General features: G+C 37.6%; 1 protein-coding gene across 1 annotated transcript in view; it reads left to right on the top strand.

Moving 5' to 3' along the window:
* The window catches only part of pappaa (pregnancy-associated plasma protein A, pappalysin 1a), a 113,164-nt gene that overhangs the window by 10,876 nt on the left and 76,481 nt on the right, over positions 1-25,807 (top strand). Inside the window, exons 4-8 of the mRNA XM_048189493.1 lie at positions 221-366; positions 1,328-1,621; positions 4,347-4,539; positions 7,877-7,998; positions 18,263-18,761. Coding sequence (XP_048045450.1) covers positions 221-366; positions 1,328-1,621; positions 4,347-4,539; positions 7,877-7,998; positions 18,263-18,761 — 1,254 coding nt within the window. The remainder of the gene's footprint in view (positions 1-220; positions 367-1,327; positions 1,622-4,346; positions 4,540-7,876; positions 7,999-18,262; positions 18,762-25,807) is intronic.

Below are 25,807 nucleotides of genomic sequence, written 5' to 3' on the forward strand. Positions count from 1 at the left end.
GGGATTTTTTTTTTTTTTTTTTTTTTTTTCAGCAGGGAATGCTTTGATGTAGCTTGTCATCTTACTCCAAAGGAGTAGCAATCCTCTTTCACCCTCTATGAAACAAGTCTTCCAGTCACTTTGCATTGAGGGAAATGTAGATTTATGGGTGTGTCATAATGAGTGTCAAATAAGCAATGGATGCATCACCCAAAAAAATGATCTCCATCTTTGGCTCCAGGGCCTATCTGGATGTGAAGGAGCTAAAAGAGATCCTCAAGCTGGATGGTTCAACGCATCTCAATATCTTCTTCGCCAATTCCTCCGATGAAGACCTGGCTGGAGTTGCTACATGGCCATGGGACAAGGAGGCACTGACACATCTAGGTACTGAGAAATTACTGCATAAGCACAGTCCAGGTCAAGAGTTTGAATTGCGTTCCTACAGTCATTTAATGCTGAAAATCACAATCCATACCATTTCGGTGCTTCATATTCTCAAAACTCCCTGTTTGCTCATCATGGGGCAGCTTAATTGATTATTTTTTTAATAGAGGCTTTGAGTAAATGATTCAAAGACATAAATAAACAATGATAGCTATGAAAAGCAAAGGAATATGAAAAGTATTCAAGTACATTTACACTGCAAGACACTGTTCAGGGCTACATTTCCTGAAAGCATAGTAATCCTAAATTGATTGTAGAATAATTGCCACCAGTTGTCTCTACGATCAGCTTTGGGAAACGCAGCCCTGATCTTTTGACACTCTTTTTGTCCTGCCTGATTACAATTACTTACACAGCACTCTAATTACTTACAAATACTGAATATGAACACGACCAAACATTTAGTTTTATTGCATGTCAATGTTTTTAAAATATTGTTAGTGGTCAACAAAACATCAGAACACTGCAGCCCAGTGTGATTTCTGTAATTAGACTCTTATTTTGACTGAACTGATTGAATTGTTATATTGCTTTACTGATTGATTTAAACAGATGAGAAACAAATGTCTTCCAACATGATCTGATCTGTACCAGATACCAGTGAAAAAACTGGATCTGGTAGACAGTGTAAATGCAGCCTTCATTCCACTAATTCGGATTAGCTCTATATCGCTTCAGGATTACCTGTTGTACAGTTGATCGCAATGCAAGTGCAAGGGTCTAACATTTCAAGTGATGTCATTTTCATTGCATACAACCATATTTAAGTTTGTTTGGCATAAATACATTCATATTTCAAACCACATAGTATAAACTACTTATCTAGAACAAGTGACAAATAATCATGAAAGTTTAAGGAAAGTACATCAGGGTTTAAACTCTGTTTCTTCTCTTTCCATAGGTGGTATAGTTCTAAATCCGTCTTTCTATGGTACATTTGGCCACACTCATACCATGATCCATGAGATCGGTCACAGTCTGGGACTGTACCATGTGTTCAGGGGTATCTCAGAGATCGAGTCCTGCAACGACGCGTGTTTAGAGACAGAGCCATCTCTGGAAACTGGAGATCTGTGCGCCGACACCAACCCCACACCCAAATACAAGCACTGCAGGGACCCTGAGCCTGGCAACGAAACCTGTGGCAACCGCAACTTTGTTCACACACCCTTTAATAATTACATGAGCTATGCAGGTAAGAACACATACATGGAAACTCTCCTTTCTCAATCTATCTTTTACTAAGTAAATCACAAAGCCAAATAGTAAACATAGAAATAATGCTGTAATTAATACATTTGACATTTGAAAAAAAAAAATCATAACCTAGTAAAAGTTACTTCTTAGTGACTTCTTATTGGTCAGAAACTTCATGCCTGTCTCACCTCATGCTTGTAGCCTGCCTGAAGAGAACGTAAGGCTTAAAACATTAACAAACATTATCAAAAGTAGAAAAAATTGATATTGTTTTTTACTGTTTTACTCTTGGCTAAATGGGATTTCTGAGATGCGCGCAATATAAGGAGACTACAAGGCATCCATATATTTTGAACTGCACACATTTTCTCCATTGCATTTGCATTTTAGAAATGGTCACTAAAAATAGCGCTTTTATACTTTTTGAATAATCAGAAAGATCATGCCTAAAAAAGGCAAGCAAAGATACAAGATGAGAGGGTAGGGCTGTCAGGTTGGAACGGCTGGTGAACTGTGAATCATTTGCATAGCAGTGATAGAAGTGATGGAAGCTTGTGTATGTCGAGAAAAGGAGGGGACCAAGCACTGAACCTTGAGGCACCCCAGTAATGTGACCTTCTCTCCTGGAAACTTTAAAAGATCTGCCTATAAGAAAAGACTTAAGCCACTGAAGTACCATACTAGTGATGCTAAATATACACTGTTAAATAATATTTTCATGCTTTTTGCATAATTGAAGACTTTGATCTTGATTGTAAAAGACATAAAAACAATTCATATTGAAAAAATATATATATTTTTTTAACACATCACATGTCTCCTATTTAATCTCAAACAGTATCTTGACTGACTACCTGAGAGTCTATTTAAAAATGTATTGGAATTACAAACTCGATTTCAAAAAAGTTAGGACACTGTACAAATTGTGAATAAAAACAGAATGCAATGATGTGGAAGTTTCAAATTTCAATATTTTATTCAGAATACAACATAGATGACATATCAAATGTTTAAATTGAGAAAATTATTTAAATTTTTAAGGGAAAAATAAGTTGATTTTAAATTTCATGGCATCAACACATCTCAAAAAAGTTGGGCCAAGGCCATGTTTACCACTGTGTGGCATCCCCTCTTCTTTTTATAACAGTCTGCAAACGTCTGGGGACTGAGGAGACAAGTTGCTCAAGTTTAGGAATAGGAATGTTGTCCCATTCTTGTCTAATACAGGCTTCTAGTTGCTCAACTGTCTTAGGTCTTCTTTGTCGCATCTTCCTCTTTATGATGCGCCAAATGTTTTCTATGGGTGAAAGATCTGGACTGCAGGCTGGCCATTTCAGTACCCGGATCCTTCTTCTACACAGCCATGATGTTGTAATTGATGCAGTATGTGGTCTGGCATTGTCATGTTGGAAAATGCAAGGTCTTCCCTGAAAGAGACGACGTCTGGATGGGAGCATATGTTGTTCTAGAACTTGGATATACCTTTCAGCATTGATGGTGCCTTTCCAGATGTGTAAGCTGCCCATGCCACACGCACTCATGCAACCCCATACCATCAGAGATGCAGGCTTCTGAACTGAGCGCTGATAACAACTTGGGTTGTCCTTGTCCTCTTTAGTCCGGATGACATGGCGTCCCAGTTTTCCAAAAAGAACTTCAAATTTTGATTTGTCTGACCACAGAACAGTTTTCCACTTTGCCACAGTCCATTTTAAATGAGCCTCGGCCCATTTTAGATATGGCTTCTTTTTTGACCTATAGAGTTTTAGCCGGCAACGGCGAATGGCACGGTGGATTGTGTTCACCGACAATGTTTTCTGGAAGTATTCCTGAGCCCATGTTGTGATTTCCATTACAGTAGCATTCCTGTATGTGATGCAGTGCCGTCTAAGGGCCTGAAGATCACGGGCATCCAGTATGGTTTTCCGGCCTTGACCCTTACGCACAGAGATTGTTCCAGATTCTCTGAATCTTTGGATGATATTATGCACTGTAGATGATGATAACTTCAAACTCTTTACAATTTTTCTCTGAGAAACTCCTTTCTGATATCGCTCCACTATTTTTGGCCGCAGCATTGGGGGAATTGGTGATCCTCTGCCCATCTTGACTTCTGAGAGACACTGCCACTCTGAGAGGCTCTTTTTATACCCAATCATGTTGCCAATTGACCTAAGAAGTTGCAAATTGGTCCTCCAGCTGTTCCTTATATGTACATTTAACTTTTCTGGCCTCTTATTGCTACCTGTCCCAACTTTTTTGGAAAGTGTAGCTCTCATGAAATCCAAAATGAGCCAATATTTGGCATGACATTTCAAAATGTCTCACTTTCAACATTCGATATGTTATCTATATTCTATTGTGAATAAAATATAAGTTTATGAGATTTGTAAATTATTGCATTCCTTTTTTATTCACAATTTGTACAATGTCCCACCTTTTTGGAATCATGTTTGTATTTTTGCACAGTATATATTGAAAAGGTTTAATTCACTCTTTATTTTGATTAATATTTTTTAATGCTAAATTTTCATATCTTAAATTATGGGACTCTGGGACATTTGAATGAACTTTTTTTACTCAACTTTGTCACATTGCTAACAGTTACTGTTACTCATGTCAATTGTGAAAAATGAAAATGATTGATTTTCACAATGTTATTCTTTGATCTTCTCGACAGGAATTATGGAAAATAACTGAACTTGCACTCCATTTTTCCCCAGACGACGACTGCACTGATTCCTTCACACTTAACCAGGTGGCTCGCATGCACTGCTATCTGGACCTCATCTACCAAACCTGGCAACCCAGCTACCGGCCCCCTCCAGTCCCCATGGCCCCCCAAGTGGTAGAACAGGAACAAGACTCCATTACTTTAGAGTGGTTTCCGCCCATCTCTGGCCACTTCTACGACAGGTGAACTCAGGTTGCAATGGCATAGCACATCCCCTAGGGACAAATATATGTATCAATATAAAAATATATATAAATACAATACAAATATATATACATATATGTGCATGTAAAGGCAGATGTCCCAAAACCTTTGGTAATATAGTGTATATACATGAGCATTTGTATTGCTCTCTGGGGAGATGCAATTGAGAGATGCAAAAATAGTTGTGCAATATAAATGTGGATGTAGGCATGTCTAAGCACGTTCTGTTTAGTAAATATTGAAAGAGGAGAAGTCTGAGACATTCTGTAATAGTTTTTTAGTACAGTGAGAGGATAGATTGCAGGAAGTGCAAAACAACAGAGAATTCTCAGCGTCTGCCAAATCGCTAACACATGTGATCAATTGCGCTATTTTGCGCTGTCGTAGATACAGTGGAATTGTTCATATTGCCTTCCAAAATCATCTTGTTGGCCTTGGATATCCACATTTCATGACTCAGACCAGTGGAACTTTGTTGGGTTCAGTCTCTTTGTTATTTTGCATCAGTTTCCTTAGAGCTGAATGCAGTCAGAGATATTTATTTGCGGGCCTGCAGACAGTCCGCGAGGGACCGTTATGTGAGAGACAGGTGGAATTCACTGAGGCAGGCGGCAGGGGAATCCCCTCAGAGGAGCATGTTGAGACATGTCGCTCTCAAACTCTCCACTTGGACCATGTGACATTGTTTACTGTAGATCCATATAACATTCTAACACCACAGTCTGACTGCTTAAGCAGCAGCCAAATTTGCCATTGCCCTCTGACAAAAAGTGCTTAATGGGTCATTAAGGCTGATAAGCGATTCTCACACCAGAGCAGTCTTGGGGTGTAACATTTTTAAGCAGTGTGACAGTAGCTTAACTGTTTTCAAAAAAGTGCTACCGTAGTGGTGTAGCACAACAAAAAACCCTTTTAACATTGATGCATTTGGAAGACACTTTTATCCAAAGTGACTTGCAGTGCACAGCATAAATGAGTACACCCCCTCTGAAACTTCTGAAAGTCAGCAATTACTCAGTTACTTTCAAGACATGTTAGGGTTCTTTAGAGATATAATGTTCCAGCAAGTCTGCTTAATCAATTACCGAAGAAGCATGTCAAAATTATTCAGGAAAATAAGATTTTCTTATCAAGGTGATAAAATGTTGTGTAGCAAAAATGAGTACACCCTCCTAAAAGTTACTAAATGAAACAAAATTAAAAATTTCTGGTGTAAATTTAAGGCAATGTTTGATCAACAAGTATGTGTGTTGAAACAAAACATTTAAAGAGAAGTAATTTCTTGACAATTAAAAGTGTTATATAGCCCACTGAATCATTCTCAGACTTAATGTTGACAACAATCGAAGCACTTGGGAGAGAACTGTCAGGAGACTTTTTTTCTAAGCACAAAAGAGGACAGTGATACAAGAGGATTACCAAATCATTGTTTTAAGTGTGAAAATATAGCACAGAACATCAAAAGTAACACAGTAACACAGAAATTCAAAAACAATGGACTAACAATGACAATAATCAGGCCTTCATTTTAAGCTTTCATTTAGGGATGAGGGATTTTTTTGCTAGACAAAGAGCCGGAGAAATACCAAGCGAGTGTCTCAGAGCCAGCAAAAGCTATGAAAAGAGTGACTGTTGATCTTACAGAGTAAGATGCAACCTGCAGAAATGACATGCATGCTTGTTGTTCTCACTGGAACTACCTACTGTAGCCAAAGCACAATAAAGTCAGTTAGCCATTTCCAAAGCCCATATTTACAAATATATAGATTCTGGGAATCAATACTCTGATCTCGTGAGACCAAATCAATCATTTTGAATCTAACGGCATCCAAAATGTTCTGGTGTTGCTAGAGGAGGAGTACAGTGAGAAGTGCCTGGTTCCCACAGTAAAGTTCAGCTCTTATATAGGGATGTATGAGTGCTGAAGGTGTGAGGGAGTTGTGCTTTATCAATGCTGTCATGAATTCACACACCACAGTGTAATTTAATACACAAAACTTGAAACAGAAGATGTTACCCTTTCCTCATTCCCTGCATTGTTGGGCATTTTTTCAACATGACAATGAGGATATGCATTCTGCCAAGGTGAAAAACCTTCTGTGGACATGTATTGCACTCAATCTTAACACTCTTGAGCATCTGTGGGGGATTCTGTAGAGACGAGTTGAGCAACACTCGCCATTAAAGATCAGGGCATTTAAGGAGCTCATCATCCTAAAAACAGAAAAATTGCACATTTAGTTAGTCTGATCAACTTGAAACTCAGCATGCAGTGTCTTGGTCCAAGTTCCCATGATCGTCTATGAGGACATTGGCGTATCTTGAAAAACGTGGCCGTCATCGGCAAATGAGCACCAATTAGACAAGGTTAACGGAGGCTGATCGGAAAGAAACACAGTATGGGTCATCGGCACGATTCTCCGAAGGAGCCTGAGACGTTTCGAGCGTGGTTGTGTGTGGTCGACTTATTTTCAAGGGCATCACATCGTTAGACTCCTGAATCCTTGCTGAGTCCAATGATACCAAACATGGTATTATGGTTGTGCAATATTGTGATTTAGCACTTAAAAAAACTTTTGCGAATATCTTTGAAACCATTAGTCCAATCAAGGCGAAACCACCACAGGATATACAAAACTATGTGCTAATGCCCAAATGTCAAATTTTTGATAGGAAGTGGCAACATTTTTTTTTTATGCTCTCATATACAGTATATGTCTATAACTTCAAAACGAAATTAGATATTTTCACCAAATTTGACACACATATGTATGGGCACACTCTGAGGACACCCAAAAACTGGTGGAGACTGGGCAATAGGTGGCGCTGTAACTGTCAAAAAACATTTAAAGACATATTTTTCCTTAGTAAATTTCCTGTATTGGCTGTAAATGGTCTTTTCCATCTGTCATCTAAGTGCTTACATGCTTGCTAAATAAAATATAATACCTTTTTTATGTGCTTAAAGCCTTAAAGTGCTTGAACCCCAATAATTGTCGCTCACAGCTATATTTTTGTATGTAATCAGACAACTACAGTATATATTTACAAATATTTCCAAGACCCTATAAACCCTAAGTTTTCTGACTTATGAAATGTGATTTTGTGGGGTGTGTAAGGGCAGCTTGACTGCACTAAACTATTAGTGGTGATGATATTAAGCTCACTTTCTATTTTTTTGGTATATTTAAGATTTTTCCCACTCTGGCATGCTTAACAGTTTTTGCCTCATATTGATGATTCCTATCTAACTTGCCATCTACTTGAATTTGCTGTATCTAAGTTGCATTTTGTCCATCTCTGTTGGTTTCCTAGAGAAGTGGGATCAGTATGTGATAAATGTGCAGAGGGTCACGTCCTTCTGCAGTACGCCTCCAATTCTTCGTCTCCGCGCCCCTGCTCCCCGTCTGGACACTGGAGCCCCAGAGAAGCAGAGGGTGAGTTTACCGTCTCATCATTTCTTCTAAACACACTTGGTTGCCTTTGGCTAGTCCTGCACCCAGTCAATGCTGCTTTAGAGAATCGACGTTCTGACTGCATCGCAGGCTGTTGCACGTGTTGTGTCTAAGATGCAAGTGCCAAAAGTGCCTGAATATTACACATTTTTCATCTATCCCGTTATAGAGAATGTGTCATAGAGGTGATTAACTCGTCTACTGTCTGCATTCCGGATAAGTGTGATTTAGACTCAAGCAAAAGCCTTCAGAAAATATTTGTGGTCTGTGCATTTCCCTGGACAGACGCTTGTATGAATTTCTGGTCCAGCATTTGTAATACTGAACTGTCTCTGCAACCAGAATAGAAAACCTCAGTGTCTCTGGGCCATTGAAACTCTTTACAAAAAGGCCCGTAGTCTCAGTGGGATACTTGCTCCGCAGAGTCAAACGAGTGTGCAGGTTCTCCTGGTCAGAGGCATGTGGTTGCCAAAGTCTCATGAGTTCATGGCGGCAGCATCCCAAAGGAAATGTTTGTTGTCTGTTGCCATGACGAATTTGCATCCAAAGAGAAAGAATCTCATTTCATATTCTTCTGGTATAGTAGGATATCCAAACCTGTAGCTCTACACTACTGGTCAAGAGTTTGGAATATATATATATATATATATATATATATATATATATATATATATATATATATATATATATATATATATATATATTTATTTTTAATGTTTTTGAAACAATACGGTAATATTATTAGAATTATTATTAATATTATTAGGATTTAAATCAGCTGTTTTCTATGTGAATATACAGTAAAGTGTAATTTATTCCTGTGATCAAAGCTGATTTTTCAGCATCATTACTCCAGTCTTCAGTGTCACATGATCCTTCAGAAATCATTCTGATATGATGATTTGCTGCTCAAGAAACATTTATGATTATTATCGATGTTGAAAACCATTTTTGTTCAGCAAAGATGCATTAAATTGATCAAAAGTGACAGTAAAGACATTTATAATGTTATAAAGATTTCTGAAGGATCATGTGACACTGAAGACTGGAGTAATGATGCTGAAAATTCAGCTTTGAATAAATTACCTTTCAAAATATATTATAATAGAAAACATTTCATTAATATTGTAATAACATCTCTCAATATTACTGTTTTTGCTGTATTTTTGAGCAAATGAACACAGCCTTGGTGTGAGCATAAGTGACTTCTTTCTATAACTTAAATCTTAATTGTTCTAAACTTGACCGGTAGTGTACTTTACATCACATTTCAAATTCTCATGCAGGTTAGTTCACCCCAAAATGAAGATTTTGTTATCATTTACATCTTCGGAACACAAATGAAGATCTTTTTGATGAAATCTGAGAGCTTTCTGTCCTTCCATTGACATTCTATGCAACTAACACTTTCAAGGTCCAGAAAGGTACTAAAGACATCGTTAAAACAGTCATGTGACTGCAGTGGTTCAACCGTAATGTTATGAAGAGACGAGAATACTTTTTGTGCGCAAAAACAACAAAAAAAGGACTTTATTCAACATTTTTTCTCCAGCTTGTCATTCTCCTACGCAGTTTACGTTGAAGACACATTGCAGAAGAAATTGTTGAATAAAGTTGTTATTTTTGTTTTGTTTTGTTTTTTGCACAAAAAGTATTCTTGTCTCTTCATAACATTAAGGTTGAACCACTGCAGTCACATCGACTGTCTTTACTAATTTTCTGTATCTTGAATGTTGTAGTTTCATGGGAGATAAAAAAAACCTCTCGGATTTCATCAAAAATAGCTAAAATACTGTAAACCGCTCATAAAACCATTTGATAATTATTTATTTATTTTTAACAAACTACTATTTTCTGCTCATGTTTCATGAACGATGCCCAATGACAGGTTTCTCAGTCCTGTCTCAAACACACTCCTCTGAGTGATTGTTTCTATGGGACGGTGTTCAAACAAACTGGCGTCGATGTTTGGCTGGTTGGTACAGTCCTGTTAGTCCCTGTTGGTTTACGTCCATGTTCAGGATAGTCACTAGTAAAGGATTTCTGACTATGTGTGTTTTTGTGGCGGCATCAGTGTTCCCATGACAGAATTTTCATGTACAAATATGGCAGACTGTGAGCAACTGCCATTGAGGTGAATGAACTGCATGGAAGGCTTTCTCCAGGTAACATAGAGAGAGAGACAAGAGAGAAATGTCCTGATAATGCCCACTGTGTTTGGTGAAATCAGCCTTCTAATAGTTTGCTTGGTAATTTACAGTGCTCTCGTCCAGTGAAGAATGATTTAATGCACGTGTATTTTAAATGATGAATCCTCTCCTCATCTTGTCAGAACATTGTGACACTGTCTTCTCACACTGATCTCATCAAAGCACCCTGGATCTCCTATAACAACACTTTAAATCTTGGATGAATGAATGCATCCTTTTTCTCTATTTTTGTTTCTTTTTTTGCCTCTCAGTACATCTTATGCTTGTGCTCAGTGTAACTGTGAACAGCTAAGTGTACGGTTAGCTGGCGGTGGAAATTTTCCCCTTTATAAATAGTCTACACAGCTGTGCTGCTCCAGAATTTGCAGACAGCTGCTTTATTAATTATTGTTTGTGAGCATGGCTGGCATAAAATAGCATTGTGTCAGTTAGTTCCAGTCACATCTTGGAGGAATTCTCTTACTCTGCAAATCAGAACATTCTGGGTTCTTGTTTTTTGGCTGGTGATATATAGCATATATGTTTTTGTGCTCAAGTCAATGCTGTTCAAAAGCATTGCAGTCGTTGTTTGGAACAGAGGGGTGCTGTTCAGGAGAAGGAGCATTTCCTTGCAATTAAAACAATTCCCATGGTCAGGACGCATTCGTTCATGCCTTTTCGGTGATATTGTGTCTTTCAGTTTTGAATTAAATAAATGCAGCCTTGGTAAGCTTTCAGAAACATAAAAAGAGAAATATTAATTATTACAAACCTACGACCAGTGTTGGGGAAAGTATTGCATTACACCTTTTAAAAAGTAACTAATGGCATTGCTTAGTTACTTTTTATTGAAAAACTAAGTAACTGTTACGAAACTTTTTCTCACCTGAGCTGGGCTTGCTTGTTTGTACGGAACAGGATTAGGGCCAAACAATAATAAAAAAATAAAACCATCTCGAGATTAAAGTTGTTAAATTTCGAGAAAAAAACTCGTTAAATTTCGAGAAGAAGGTCGAGATAAAATGTTGAGAATAAACTCGTTAAATTACAAGAAAAAAACTCGTTAAATTTCAAGAAAAAAGTCGAGATAAAATGTTGAGAATAAACTCGTTAAACGAGAACAAATTAAATTAGAGAAAAATCGAGAAAAAAAGTAGAAATAAAATGTTGAGAATAAACTCGTTAAATTACGAGAAAAAACTCAAGAAAAAAGTTGAGATAAAATTAAATTACGAGAAAAAAACTTTAAATTTCGAGAATCGAAAAAATGTTGAGAATAAACTCGTTAAATTACGAAAAAAACTCGAAATTTCAAAAAAAAGTTGAGCTAAAATGTTGAGAATAAACTCGTTAAATTACGAGAAAAAAACTCGTTAAATTTCAAGAAAAAAGTTGAGATAAAATGTTGAGAATAAACTCGTTAAATTACGAGAAAAAACTCGTTAAATTTCGAGAAGAAGGTCGAGATAAAATGTTGAGAATAAACTCGTTAAATTACGAGAAAAAAACTTGTTAAATTTCGAGAAAAAAGTCGAGATAAAATGTTGAGAATAAACTCGTTAAATTACGAGAAAAAAACTTGTTAAATTTCGAGAAAAAAGTCGAGATAAAATGTTGAGAATAAAGTCATTAAAATACGAGAAAAAAAAGTCGTTAATTTACGAGAACAAATTCGTTAAATGATGAGAAAAATCTTGTTAAATTTCGAGAAAAAAGTAGAAATAAAATGTTGAGAATAAACTCGTTAAATTACGAGAAAAAACTTGTTAAATTTCGAGAAGAAGGTTGAGATAAAATGTTGAGAATAAACTCATTAAATTACGAGAAAAAACTCGTTAAATTTCAAGAAGAAGGTCGAGATAAAATGTTGAGAATAAACTCGTTAAATTACGAGAAAAAACTTGTTAAATTTCGAGAAGAAGGTTGAGATAAAATGTTGAGAATAAACTCGTTAAATTACGAGAAAAAACTCGTTAAATTTCAAGAAAAAAGTCGAGATAAAATGTTGAGAATAAACTTAAATACAGAAAAAAAAGTTAAACGAGAACAAATTCGTTAAATTATGAGAAAAATCTCGTTAAATTTCGAAAAAAAGTAGAAATAAAATGTTGAGAATAAACTCGTTAAATTACGAGAAAAAACTCGTTAAATTTCGAGAAGGTCGAGATAAAATGTTGAGAATAAACTCGTTAAATTACAAGAAAAAAACTCGTTAAATTTCAAGAAAAAAGTCGAGATAAAATGTTGAGAATAAACTCGTTAAATTACGAGAAAAAACTCGTTCAATTTCAAGAAAAAAGTCGAGATAAAATGTTGAGAATAAACTCGTTAAATTACGAGAAAAAAACTCGTTAAATTTCAAGAAAAAAGTTGAGATAAAATGTTGAGAATAAACTCGTTAAATTACGAGAAAAAACTCGTTAAATTTCGAGAAGAAGGTTGAGATAAAATGTTGAGAATAAACTCGTTAAATTACGAGAAAAAAACTTGTTAAATTTTGAGAAGAAGGTCGAGATAAAATGTTGAGAATAAACTCGTTAAATTACGAGAAAAAAAATTGTTAAATTTCGAGAAAAAAGTCGAGATAAAATGTTGAGAATAAACTCGTTAAATTACGAGAAAAAACTCGTTAAATTTCGAGAAGAAGGTCGAGATAAAATGTTGAGAATAAACTCATTAAATTACGAGAAAAAAACTCGTTAAATTTCGAGAAAAAGGTTGAGATAAAATGTTGAGAATAAACTCATTAAATTACGAGAACAAATTCGTTAAATTATGAGAAAAATGTTGTTAAATTTCGAGAAAAAAGTCAAGATAAAATGTTGAGAATAAACTCATTAAATTACAAGAAAAAAAGTCGTTAAATTACGAGAACAAAGTCATTGAATTATGAATTTGTTCTCATAATTTAACGACTTTTTTCTCGTAATTTAATGAGTTTTTTCTCGAAATTTAACAACTTTAATCTTGAGATGGTTTTATTTTTTTATTATTGCTTGGCCCTAATCCTCTTCCGTATATGTTTATCTTTTAATAACAAAAACACAAACGTTTTTTTTTTTTTTTCAAAAAACAATGCCTCTGCACTTACTCGTGATTTCTCTCAACACTGAGACAGGAGAGCCGTCAGTCAATAAATGAGAACTTGCGTTACTTATTTGAAAAAGTAACTCAGATATTCTGTCGTAAATTTAAAAGTATTGTGTTACTCTACTAGTTACTTGAAAAAAGTAATCTGATTACGTTACTTGTAGCGTGTCACCCCATACACATTTCAAATTCTCGCGGCGCTGTTCAGGAGGCAGTGAGTTTCCTTGCAATTAAATCAATTCCCATGGTCAGGACGCATTCGTTCATGCCTTTTCGGTGAGATGGTGTCTTGCAGTTTTGATTTATATCTCTAGCAGAAGGAAAGGCTCATCATCAATTGGAGGAGTGTTTCCTCTTCAAAAACCTGCTTTGATGATAATGAACTCACGCAGACAGTGATGGATGCGGGTCAGTGATTGCTGTTAACCTTATCAGAGAGCACTTCACTTCAGAACCCATCATTTTACTTAAACGTTCTACAGACCGTAATTCATAATTTCCTTGATATGGCTCTCTCTCTTTTTAGGCAGCACACGTTCACAGTCTTAAAAATAAACACACGCGCTCTCTCACACAAACATTAACACATGCCGCACTTGTTGCAGTGTTGCGGAGACATGCCTGGGCTTGCCGCTGCTGCGGCGTGTAAACGGCTCTCTGTTTTCCCTCTTGGAATGATGCCCTGTTAATCGCAGTCCCCTCAACGCGCCCCTCTTACGCCAGTACTCATCCTGCGTGACGTGCCCCGAAGACCCCGGCGCAGCTGCTTGGCGATCTGTTTGTTTGTGCTTCTTGGCCAGGGGACGGCTTTGCAGCGTCCACCCTCTTCTGCCTCTTCCCGATGGCATTGCCGTGGCGTGGCCGCTCCACCTGCCGGCCGTGGAGTTCACAGGGTTTGTGGCTCATGTCCTCAAGCCACTCCTGCTGTTTGTATTCGCAGCCTACACGAGTCGGAGTGCCTCTCTCGTAAATCTTTACGGCCAGGAGAATTATAGCAGCCAAAGAAAAAAAGCACGAGAGAAAGTTAGAGGGGGAAAAAAACTGCAGATTGGGGAAACCATACAAGCCACTCTTGGCACTTCAGGCCACAGAAAGGCACATGTGGTTTGTGCTGTTTGCAGACAAAGGATGCAAGGGTTGAAGGGTTGGTTGGGCTGATTGAAGAGTGAAAAGAAAAGCTTCATCTGGTCAATCTACATTGTGGAGCGATTTGACCATATGTTTAAGGCACGTTTTAATCATAGGTCAGAGAACAAACACGCCGTCCATGCTTGTGCTCTGATATATGCCTTATGCCACCAAGCTGCATTTATTTAACCAAAAATGCAGGAAAAACAGTGATGTATATTATTACAATTTAAAATCATTACTCCAGACTTCAGTGTCAAATGATCCTTCAGAAATCATTCTAATATGCTGATTTGATGCTCAAGAAAAAAAATTTTCTTTAGAAATATCAATGCTGAAAACAATAATTTTGCTGCTGAAAACCATGATACACTACCAGGGTAAAATGTTTAGGGTAATATTAAAAAAGAAAAAAAAAAAGAAAATAAATTAATACTTTTATTCAGCAAGGATGCATTAAAGTGATCTAAAGTGACTGTAAAGACATTTGTAATGTTACAAAAAATGTATATTTAAAATATTTGATGTTAAATTTTCTTTTTAAAATTTCTTAACATTGATAATAATAACCATTATTAATAATTAAGCACCAATAATTGATAATAACTGAGCACGAAAATAAATGCATTGTGGAATGCATCACAGTATAAAAATTTCAGTTCCTGTTGCCAGTAGGTGGCGCTATGTTGTGACACACCCATCAGCCCCTATAAGCAAACATACAGCTTAAGTTTGAGCTAAATCAGATAATGCACTATATATAAGCCTTTTCCTGTTTCCTTTTTTTGTCATGACTTACAAATAAATCAATACATTTTTAAATAAATTTTGCAAATAATGATAATAAAAAAAAAATCAGCCACAATGCAAGAAAAAGTGCACAGCAATGAACTGGATAAACTCTAAAACATTCAAGGGTGTAAAATCTCAAAATGCAATACCTAATAAAAGGAAATTATTATGTTGGAAACATTGTTCTTAGCAACAAGGTATTGCACAACCCTGTTTAAATGTAGGGCTATATTGGCTGGCCATCATTTGGTGATGAAAGCATGAATCCCCTAGGAGTATTTAAATGTTTACTGCATGCACTTTCAAACAATCCAAAATGGCGGGATTCCTGTTGGGCGGAGCATATGACTTGCGGTGTGAAAGTTGTTAAGCTCAACTATGTGAACTATGTGTACTGAGCTTCGTACGGTAAACCCTTGCGACAGCTTTGAACAGGCCATAATGATCGTATTTTCCATCATGTGTGCAAAGTTTTAAGAGTTTTTGAGCATGTTAAGGACAACAAAAACCCAGAAAAATAAATAAATAAATAATTCCTAAGAAAAACAATAGTAAATGATAATAAAGGTGTGTTCACGGCATGTCGGAATTACCGTAAGATTCCGACTTGTAAAAAGTGTTCTCATAGAACTCGTAATTACAACTGAGAGCTCTGACTTGTACCACATGACTACTGCAGAGTCATTTAGGCATTGATAGTGTTTATAAAGAAAAATATATCTGTGCACTGACTTAAAAGTTTATTTTTACAAATATTTCGCCAACTTTTTGTCATTGTTTTTTTTTTATTATTATTATTTATTTTAGTACATTAAGTTACACAAAATGCAAATGAGAAATGTTGCCTTGGCAACTGGCTGAAATAAAATAATTTTAAGTTGTTATTTTTTATATATATTCTACTTTACTTCAGTTAACGTTTATTTTATTTCTAGTGAAGAATAAAGACCCGGTATACTTTAAGCGAAATCGAAGAACAAACTGATGTGACGTCATTTCGAACAAAATCAAGCCAAAACGAGGTTCGTTTTGTGTTTGTTTCAGGAGTTTGAAACAACTTGCCAAAGCGAAGTTTGCTCCGGCTGAAAAATACCTTTGATCTCCCATTGGTCCGTGGCGATTATGTAGTAGGTGGGTGTGTGCTGTGGCTCCGCCTTCTTTCATGTGGAACTCGTCTCTGGTTCATTTCTGGAAAAAGAACTTCGCCATGAATATATGGGGGCCTTATGGGGGTTTTTATTTATGGTTTTAATTTTAGTTTAATAAATGTTTCTCTGTCACTATCAGTCACATGGCTCTAGGAAATATGCAGCTCGCTTCAATCAGAATCTGTTTACTGTTTTTCAGTTTCATTTACTCAGCTTGATCTCAGATGTTTGCACTAGGCTTGCTCCACCCTCGTACTGGGAGGCTCACTGAAGCAAACCTGTGCTAACAGTTCAACGTACTGCAATTACCTTAAGCGGGGCATTTTCAGCCATATAACGCCAGCCCCCCCACCTTCCCTTTTTTCCATGAATAAGCACTTTCCTAGACAAGCTAATACCCTGATGGGATTAGCTAATCAAGTGAAAATGCAAGGCACTAATTCATGGGCGAATTGTCAGGTCACCTTGAAAATCAGCCCACCGCTGCTGTGGCGGCTGAACCCTGACTCCAATACCTCCGGGACAGGGTTATTAGTCCACCACGGAGTCATTTAGATAAAAGATGACAGTTATTCAACTTGTGAAATGACTACCTGATGAATACATTCATTGCAGCCGTTTATGCACTCCTTTTTGAATGTGCTCGCAAGAAGATATGCTCCCATCTTGAAAAGTTCTGTGGCCGGTCAAATGCAGCGTAAGCAAGGTTAGAACGTAAACCTGCGGTATCGAAGACATTTTTATTGTATGTTTACTTCTATTCTGGCCACACACATACTCACAATAATAAACGTGTTGAGATGATGTGGCCTGGAAAGCCAAAAACTCAGTGCTCAGTTGATTAAACACTGGAATTTTGTGCACTGCCCAGAAATGAGGTTAGCAAATGGCTTTTGCTGTTTCCAGTTTGGAAGTGCACAAAGGAAAAGCAGGAGAACACACTGTCTACAGTGCCCTGGCTTCTCCCCACATTTGATGAATGTTGGGGTACGTCACTCCCCGTAAAATGAGTTGCTGTTGACTCCAAATATGGCTGGACTGCAGCACATGAGAGGTAATTGCCAGGCTGAAATCGAAAGCCTTGTGCGGGCCTCATCCTCAGGTCGCTCGGATTTCTGGTTCTTGCCACAGAAACGAGTGAGAATGTGAAGGAGAAATGGACAGACAAGATGAAGTTTAACAACATGTAACTCCAAGTGTGTGACTGCATTTCTCATTATGCAAAACTCCTTTTTCTGATTAACCGGTCCCGCACAGTACCGGGTTACTGGTCTTATTTTATTGATAATATGATGCAATGTTCCCTTGAAATGTTTACTTACATCAGCACTGTACACTGTCAGAATTGTTTTTTTTTCCTTTAGGGGGTACGATAGCTTGTCACTGGGGTACTGCATTTTAGTTCTAATATGAACTTTTATGGGCAAATAAGGTGCAAAGTTGTCCTTTTAAGTGTACTGCCACATTGACAAGATGTTGTACAACTAAAGGTACAAGTTTTGCACTTTTTTTTCCCCTTCTGTGATTTTAATGAAATGTGCTTTGAATGCATATTTTTAGAATTCGTATGCGATCCTATCCACGAAATTTAAGGCCGGTACTCTCTGTTTGCAAAAGCTTGGCTCGGGTGCCGTAGAGTTATTATTCTTGTTTGAAAATCTGGTTCATATCCTTCACCGAACAAGATAAACTGTGGAAATCTGCAAGCCTCAAGTTAGTCCCCCCTTCTACAAGATCAAAAGAATTGCTTCATTTTTATCTGTATCGTAAATAGTAGCCTTTCCTGTCATTAACTGGTAAAGGAATATTGAAAAGGAGACCACAAGTTAAAGCTCTCTCAAACTAAACATTGCTTTTAAATACTCTAATAGATTTTAATGCAATTGATGCTTCTCTTAGGACCACCAGATGTGGAGCAGGCATGCGAGCCCAGCGTCCGCACGTGGAGTCCGCACAACGGCATGGATCTGGGCATGGTGCCCCCTCCCTGCCCTCTGCAAGGCTGCATGTTACAGCTGGAGTTTGCACATCCGGTGATCCCTGACTCCCTCACGGTGTGGGTGACCTTCTCCTCCCAGGAGGAAACGGTTCTGCCTGCCATCCACAATATCATCTTATTGACTGTAGGTGGCAACAACCTGTCTCTGGGTCCCAGCAATTTGTTCTGCGACACACCACTGACCATCAAGCTGGATGTGCACGAGAAGGTGTACGGCGTGCAGTTTTTCACCATGGAGCAACATTTGGAAATTGATGCTACTCTGCTCACGTCTAAACCCGACTGTCCTCTCTGTCGAGAGTGTGAGCCGCTGCGCTATCGGCTTCTACGGCAGCCGCCGTTCGCGCACGCACCCCAGGGCATCACGCTGGGCGACTCGACGCGAAGATACGTGGATAGGTGAGTCTTTTGGATTAATTCATGCTCCAACAAATTGCTCATTTACACCTGATGCATTAACGAATGTTGGCACACTGAACGGTTCTTTCAAAATGGTTTTATGCTCTATCCCTGGTTAATAATTTACTGTTATGACATGATTCTAAGTCCTGGCTAGTATTTAGATACTCATGTCCAGCCAGAAAATATTCAGTCATATTGACTTTGGAGCTTGTCTTCGATTTTGGAGCTATTTTACCACAGAACAAAACTAACGTAATTCAAAGTTGGAGTGCGAAATGTGCCTGGTCAGTATTAGGCACAGCAAATCCCCGCTCAAATCTTGTGGTGTCTCTCTGTTCTTTTTCAATTCTCGAATGAAGCCAAAAGAAACAAAGAGAAAGATTCAGCTGCTGGTTGATTTGAGTCCAGCGCTTGGCATCAGAATGCCAGTTCCATGCTCTGCCATCTTGAGGTTGTTCTGGCCTCGACCAGGCACCTCTGGTTTGGGCAGTATTACACTAATGCTTCCCTATTTAAGGCCAGATATTGGGTCTCTGGTCAGCGTTTCTGTATTGGCCACTTCAGCATGCATGTGAACTTAAGGGTTTAACTTGCCACCCACCGATATGTGAAAATGTGCAGATCACAGATTTATCTACTACCAGCATTGTTTATTTTTGCACGGACAATTATCACAATGAGCAGTAATGCTGACTCTTCTCTATTTTTCTGCACACCTGCGTCGGAGATCGGGGATGGTTGTAACATGGAGTCAGTTGTAATGCTGCTGGTTTAAGCATTTACTGTAGAAATTGAATGAAATCACATTTCACAGTGCAAAAGCTTACATTAATCCAAATGAATCCAATTCGAATGTCATACCCTAAACTTTGCATCAATTTACATCTATTCAAACGAAACATCTTTCGTCAGTTGTCTCGTTCAGAAATAGAAAAAGCCACCAAATTTCATCTGTCACTGCACCTCAAACATGATTGCTGTTTTTGCCTCGATGATGCGTTTAAAAATGTTAAAACAGCTTATTAAGCAAATGTTCTGTCTGTTCCACTGACCAAATCTTTCCACCTGCAGCCACGTTTAATACCTAGGATAAACATACACACCACAGCGCTGTGCAAGTTGCATGGTGCAGGTTTGCAGATGCATCTTTTTCCACTTTATAGGAATTTTTCTTTGCTATAATGTAGCTGAATAAAGCAGACATGTTTTTGATCTGATCTGAGGTAGGTAAGGTTTTGGCTCAAGTAAACTGTGGTCAGCTCACAGCTGGGGTTTGAGAGTCTGTTTTCTGAGTGACGTTGATTCTGAGATCTGAATCAATTACAATCACTTCTTCTGAGCTCCCATGCTGAATGCATTCATTACCTCAGTTCTGATCCAAGAAAGATATTGATCTTTGGTAAATATGTTCTGACACCTCTACCTAATTTGGGTCACCCATGTGTCTCTTGGCACTCGCTCATTAATTTCAATAGAAAGTCTTTGGTTTTGGATTTATACAATATGGAACATTAAGGTCTATTCGGAAATATGAGAGTAGGGTTGAAGCTTTGAAACACAGGAGTAAATCACGGAGAAGTGTTGACCCTGCATGTGTGCGACACTGGCCCTCTGAAACCCCCCAGCCATCTGCTATTCCTCTCCCTGACCTGGCCCTCTTTGCTGTCATGGCTTCAAAGGGCACCCCTGCTTTGAGCTGACAGGACCCCCCTGCCAATGAGAAAGAGGCCAAGACAACTGGCCAACTCATCCGCTTTAGGGGCCCCAACCTCCTGGATCCTGGTCCCCCTTGGTTTAAGACTCTCACCTCATGACACTATCATGTCAAGTCCACTGGTTATGGCATTCTAGAAGCTCCACCCTCCTACCAGTTAATGATGCAGTGATTACAGCGGTTTGAGGTTGTGCCCCATAGTCTTTAATCTCACTGTAAAATTGCTTTATCCAGCTTACGGGATAAGTACATTTGAGAGCAAATTGCATCGAAACCACCTTACAGTTCTAGGTTTTAGTCATTGCTTTTGAAAAACGCATCCTTTTGCCTACTTTTTCAATGGTTTTGGTGCTAGATCTTTTGGAGCAAGGTGACCTTTTGAACACGGTTATTTCATAAGCACTTGTGTAGGCAACTTTGACGTTTCCTTGAAGATCCCCCTAACTCCTAATTGGTTTCGGACCAAAACGTTCCATTAAGTACAAGAGTTTGGCCTAGATTATAGGTAAACCAATGTGAGTTGCATAGGGAATGGGCATGTGCTATACACCGCTGTAGAGCTTTTGACGTCATAGCTGACCGCAGTAATCCCTATTTACCAGAAGTCATGTTCCTAGGGAAGATTTGCACTGTGGAAATGTTGGAGTTTCTCTGTCAATTCAGCGCTACGAGTTGATCTCCTTTATACGTGATTGACATTATTTCTCAACCAGAACAACTAGGGATGACCCAACTAATGATTTATCTTCGTTGGTGTGTTCACTTTATTACTGCAGTGTCATCATCCCCAACCGAATCCCTAGAAATACAAGGAAAACCAAATCTTCTGTGGTTTCGGAAATATGACTACATGGAGGATTTGGAATTATGTGTAGTGTAGATCGTTCAGAGAGAGCTCCTGACGGCCTGCTGAGATGTGGGCATCTCATTTAAGACCATCAGTTGCCGTTCGCCCACAAAGCAACTAAACCTTGTCTATTCTTTTGCAGAAAACACTCATGCTATTGTTGCTTGCGTTTGGTGTTTCTCTTGAGGAGGTCTCTTGTTTCTCTTGTCATCGAGCACTTCATAAGTCTTGATGTGTATCTGTGGAAGTCTTCCAACAAGTACTGAGCCTCTTTCTTTGCAATCAAGAATGGCTTTTTATTAAATGAGGTATTGTCTGAGCTTTCTCTTCCTCCCGTCTATAACTTCAACACGGGTTCTGTAAGTTAAACACTGAGGTGCAAACAGATGGTAGCATCACACGTTGAACTCCGCCAGCGTTTGACCGATGAGCTGCGAGTGCGACTCTGTTGATGTGTTAACTTATTTCATGCCATGTCATCAACATATATGCCATAAGCTTATTGGCGGGCCTGTTGATCTGTCGAGTGAAAGGCTCACATGACATCATATGACATATCATCAGCTGCACCAGTTCAGAACAGTTGAGAATACAATGAGACGTGCATTAATAAGACACAGATGAAGTTGTGTTGAAGGGTGGATGCTGAGCAGACGATGATGGCATTCTCTGAGACTGCTTTCTTCAACACCTCTGCACATGTGTCTGGAGGCAGATGTCTTTTTATGCAATAGGAAGTGGTTCTCCATGGGAATAGGCATAAGCACTCAGAAGTGAAAGCAAGGATCATTTACACAATGATCTGATCACTTTTTAGTTGAATTATAAAATGCATTTCCAGTTTGTCAGACAGCACATGTAACTTTCAATCCGGGGCAGCAACACTGTTCGACGCTCTGTAGGGAGTGAATTTGAGTATTATATACAAAGGGCGTGTTTTTCCCTAAAGCTTAGTAAGAAGAAGGTCTTGCATTGGCATTAACACAGTTACATATTGTTCACTGAGCAATGCAACATATACCATAGTCTAGTGGTCGACTGATATTGATGTTTTTTTTAATGGCTGATATCTGTGGACTACTGTGTGGCTATCGCTTAATGATGGGCTACTTTAAGCCGTTTTAAATAGTGAATTTACAGGTTAAATTGTATGTTTGCTGAAACTACAGGTAGTACACGTACATATGAAGTACAAGCTTTGTTACACAGCCCTGAATGAAGGTGTGAGGGCCACATTTGTACAGGACCATACTGTGAAAGTGCTCTTCAAACAACGTCAAGAGTTGCCTTCCCTAAAATCTGTTTTCTGTTCCTATTTATGTCTTCTTTTCCACATATTTGCTCTGTTTTTTTTCTTCAGTTTGTTGCCTTTCTCTTTTTTCCTCATTGCATGCACGCTCTTATTTTTGTCTATTCCAGCTTTTTTTCTTTCTTTTTTTTTTAAATGTCAGACTGAATGTTGACTTGTTGATCTTGGCAGATAGTATCAAGGAAGCCTCATTTGAACTTTTGGTCTGGAATAAGGTCTATTGTGAAAATGCTGTGATCTCTGTGTGGCAACTAGCCTGACTCATCTCAGAAACCTCATTCAACAACACATGGTACAGCCTTCATATTGCAACTGGAATCTTGCAAATTTAGTTTTCACGCCTAAACGTGTCTGTTAGCTAAACAGGGCTGAGATGTAATATTTGTCCCTTAAATGCCATGTGATTTCACGCTGTGGCCTAACCAGGTGTGATGTGCGATGATCAATGTCTCTCTTTAATGTGAAAATGTTGTACGATGAGACAAAATCACAGCCAGTCAGCCTGGCATTTATTTACACACTTGGAAATGTTTAAAACAAATTTAATTTGTTCTAGAAAAATGTGGGAAAGTTATATCAAAGTTAATTGATGTTAATTAATTGAAGTGTTAATTGTTAGCAGAGTGCAACTGTCCTCATTCTCTTTCACTCATGTTTTTTGAGCGAATACAGTATTTAAAGATACAAAGTCATGTAATTGAACATTATTACATTGCCTAATTAAACTATCATAGACTCTCTCTCTCTCTCTCTCTCTCTCTCTCTCTCTCTCTATATATATATATATATATATATATATATATATATATATATATATATATATATATATATATCCCAATTAAATCCATACTCTGTTTGCGTATATTGATGAGGTCTCATGTGAATGTTGAATGTTGAGTAAATTGCTTTTCCCTGTGCAAAGCTTATTTGTGTTTTTCTTGTTTCATTTTATGGGACTTTCACAGACGTTTTCCCCTTTTCCAAAACACAGGCAAATTGCCGGTGTCATTCATGTCAAGTGCTAATTTGAATGATTTGTTTTGCCTCTTATTAAATGTTACTGCTTCCCTGCCCATTAGAACAGGCACCTTATAACTCTGCTGACGGCAGCACAAAAACACTTGGCCTCACGTGAACCTGCGGCGTTCATAATAAACGTAATGTCTGTGGCACTCTGGTAATTTGGCAGTGTTGTTTTGTTAATCAGCAGAGATGTGCTTGCGTTTCTCTCAGGGAACGTGTCCAACGTAAATGCAAATAATGAAGGCTTTGTGTATTTTCCTCTCGCTCATGTTGGCTCTTTTATTAATGACCTGTGTATGTGTAGTTTTGGAGATGGAAAGCTGAGAGACTTGGGGTTCCTGTCTAGTAGTTAATGCACATGCTGTTTTGTAGCTTTGTGGGTGGGTTGTAGTTTAGAATATTAGTGGATATGAGTGTAGAAAAAATGCAGATGGAAGTTTTATGTGTATGGATTTCTTTGTCTTTTTAGTGGTGAGTTTTTTTACAGACTTTATACATTTGTATATTTCAAAGACAATAGAAGTAATTATGAAATAACATATAAAGATTAATGTCTCACTCAAGTGGGTCACAACAACTTATGAAAGCTTGTTTCTGCCAATAAAAAAATGAATAGAATAAAATAAAATAAAAAAAAGGTAATTGCGACTTTTTATCTCACAATTCTGAGAAAAAAAGTCATAATTGATAGTGTTGTTTTAAAGTTTTAAAGGCAGAATTGCGAGATTTAAAGTCAGAATTGCATCATATAAAGGCAAAATTGTGAGTTATAAAGTCAGAATTGCGTCATATAAAGTCAGAATTGCATCATAAAGTCAGAATTGTGAGATATAAAGTCAGAATTGCAAGATATAAAGTCAGAATTGCATCATAAAGTCAGAATTGTGAGATATAAAGTCAGAATTGCATCAAAGTCAGAATTGTGAGATATAAAGTCAGAATTGAGATATAAAGTCAGAATTGCGAGATATAGTCAGAATTGCGAGATATAAAGTCAGAATTGAGATGTAAAGTCAGAATTGCGAGATATAAAGTCAGAATTGCATCATATAAAGTCAAAACTGTGAGATAAAAAAGTCAGAATTGCATGGTAAAGTCAGAATTGCGAGTTATAAAGTCAGAATTGCATCATAAAGTCAGAATTGCATCATAAAGTCAGAATTGCGAGATATTAAGTCAGAATTGCGAGTTATAAAGTCAGAATTGCATCATAAAGTCAGAATTGCATCATAAAGTCAGAATTGCGAGATATTAAGTCAGAATTGCGAGATATTAAGTCAGAATTGCGAGTTATAAAGTCAGAATTGAGAGTTATAAAGTCAGAATTGCATCATAAAGTCAGAATTGCATCATAAAGTCATAATTGCATCATAAAGTCAGAATTGCGAGATATAAAGTCCGAATTGCATCATAAAGTCAGAATTGCATCATAAAGTCAGAATTGCGAGATATTAAGTCAGAATTGCGAGATATTAAGTCAGAATTGCGAGTTATAAAGTCAGAATTGAGAGTTATAAAGTCAGAATTGCATCATAAAGTCAGAATTGCATTATAAAGTCAGAATTGCGAGATATAAAGTCAGAATTGCATCATAAAGTCAGAATTGCATCATAAAGTCAGAATTGCGAGATATAAAGTCAGAATTGCATCATAAAGTCAGAATTGCGAGATATAAAGTCAGAATTGCATCATAAAGTCAGAATTGCGAGTTATAAAGTCAGAATTGCATCATAAAGTCAGAATTGCGAGATATTAAGTCAGAATTTCGAGTTATAAAGTCAGAATTGAGAGTTATAAAGTCAGAATTGCATCATAAAGTCAGAATTGCATCATAAAGTCATAATTGCATCATAAAGTCAGAATTGCGAGATATAAAGTCAGAATTGCATCATAAAGTCAGAATTGCGAGTTATAAAGTCAGAATTGCATCATAAAGTCAGAATTGCGAGTTATAAAGTCAGAATTGCATCATAAAGTCAGAATTGCGAGATATTAAGTCAGAATTTCGAGTTATAAAGTCAGAATTGAGAGTTATAAAGTCAGAATTGCATCATAAAGTCAGAATTGCGAGATATAAAGTCAGAATTGCGAGATATAAAGTCAGAATTGCATCATAAAGTCAGAATTGCGAGATATAAAGTCAGAATTGC

The sequence above is a fragment of the Megalobrama amblycephala genome, linkage group LG4 (assembly GCF_018812025.1).
Source record: "Megalobrama amblycephala isolate DHTTF-2021 linkage group LG4, ASM1881202v1, whole genome shotgun sequence".
NCBI classification, from domain to species: domain Eukaryota; kingdom Metazoa; phylum Chordata; class Actinopteri; order Cypriniformes; family Xenocyprididae; genus Megalobrama; species Megalobrama amblycephala.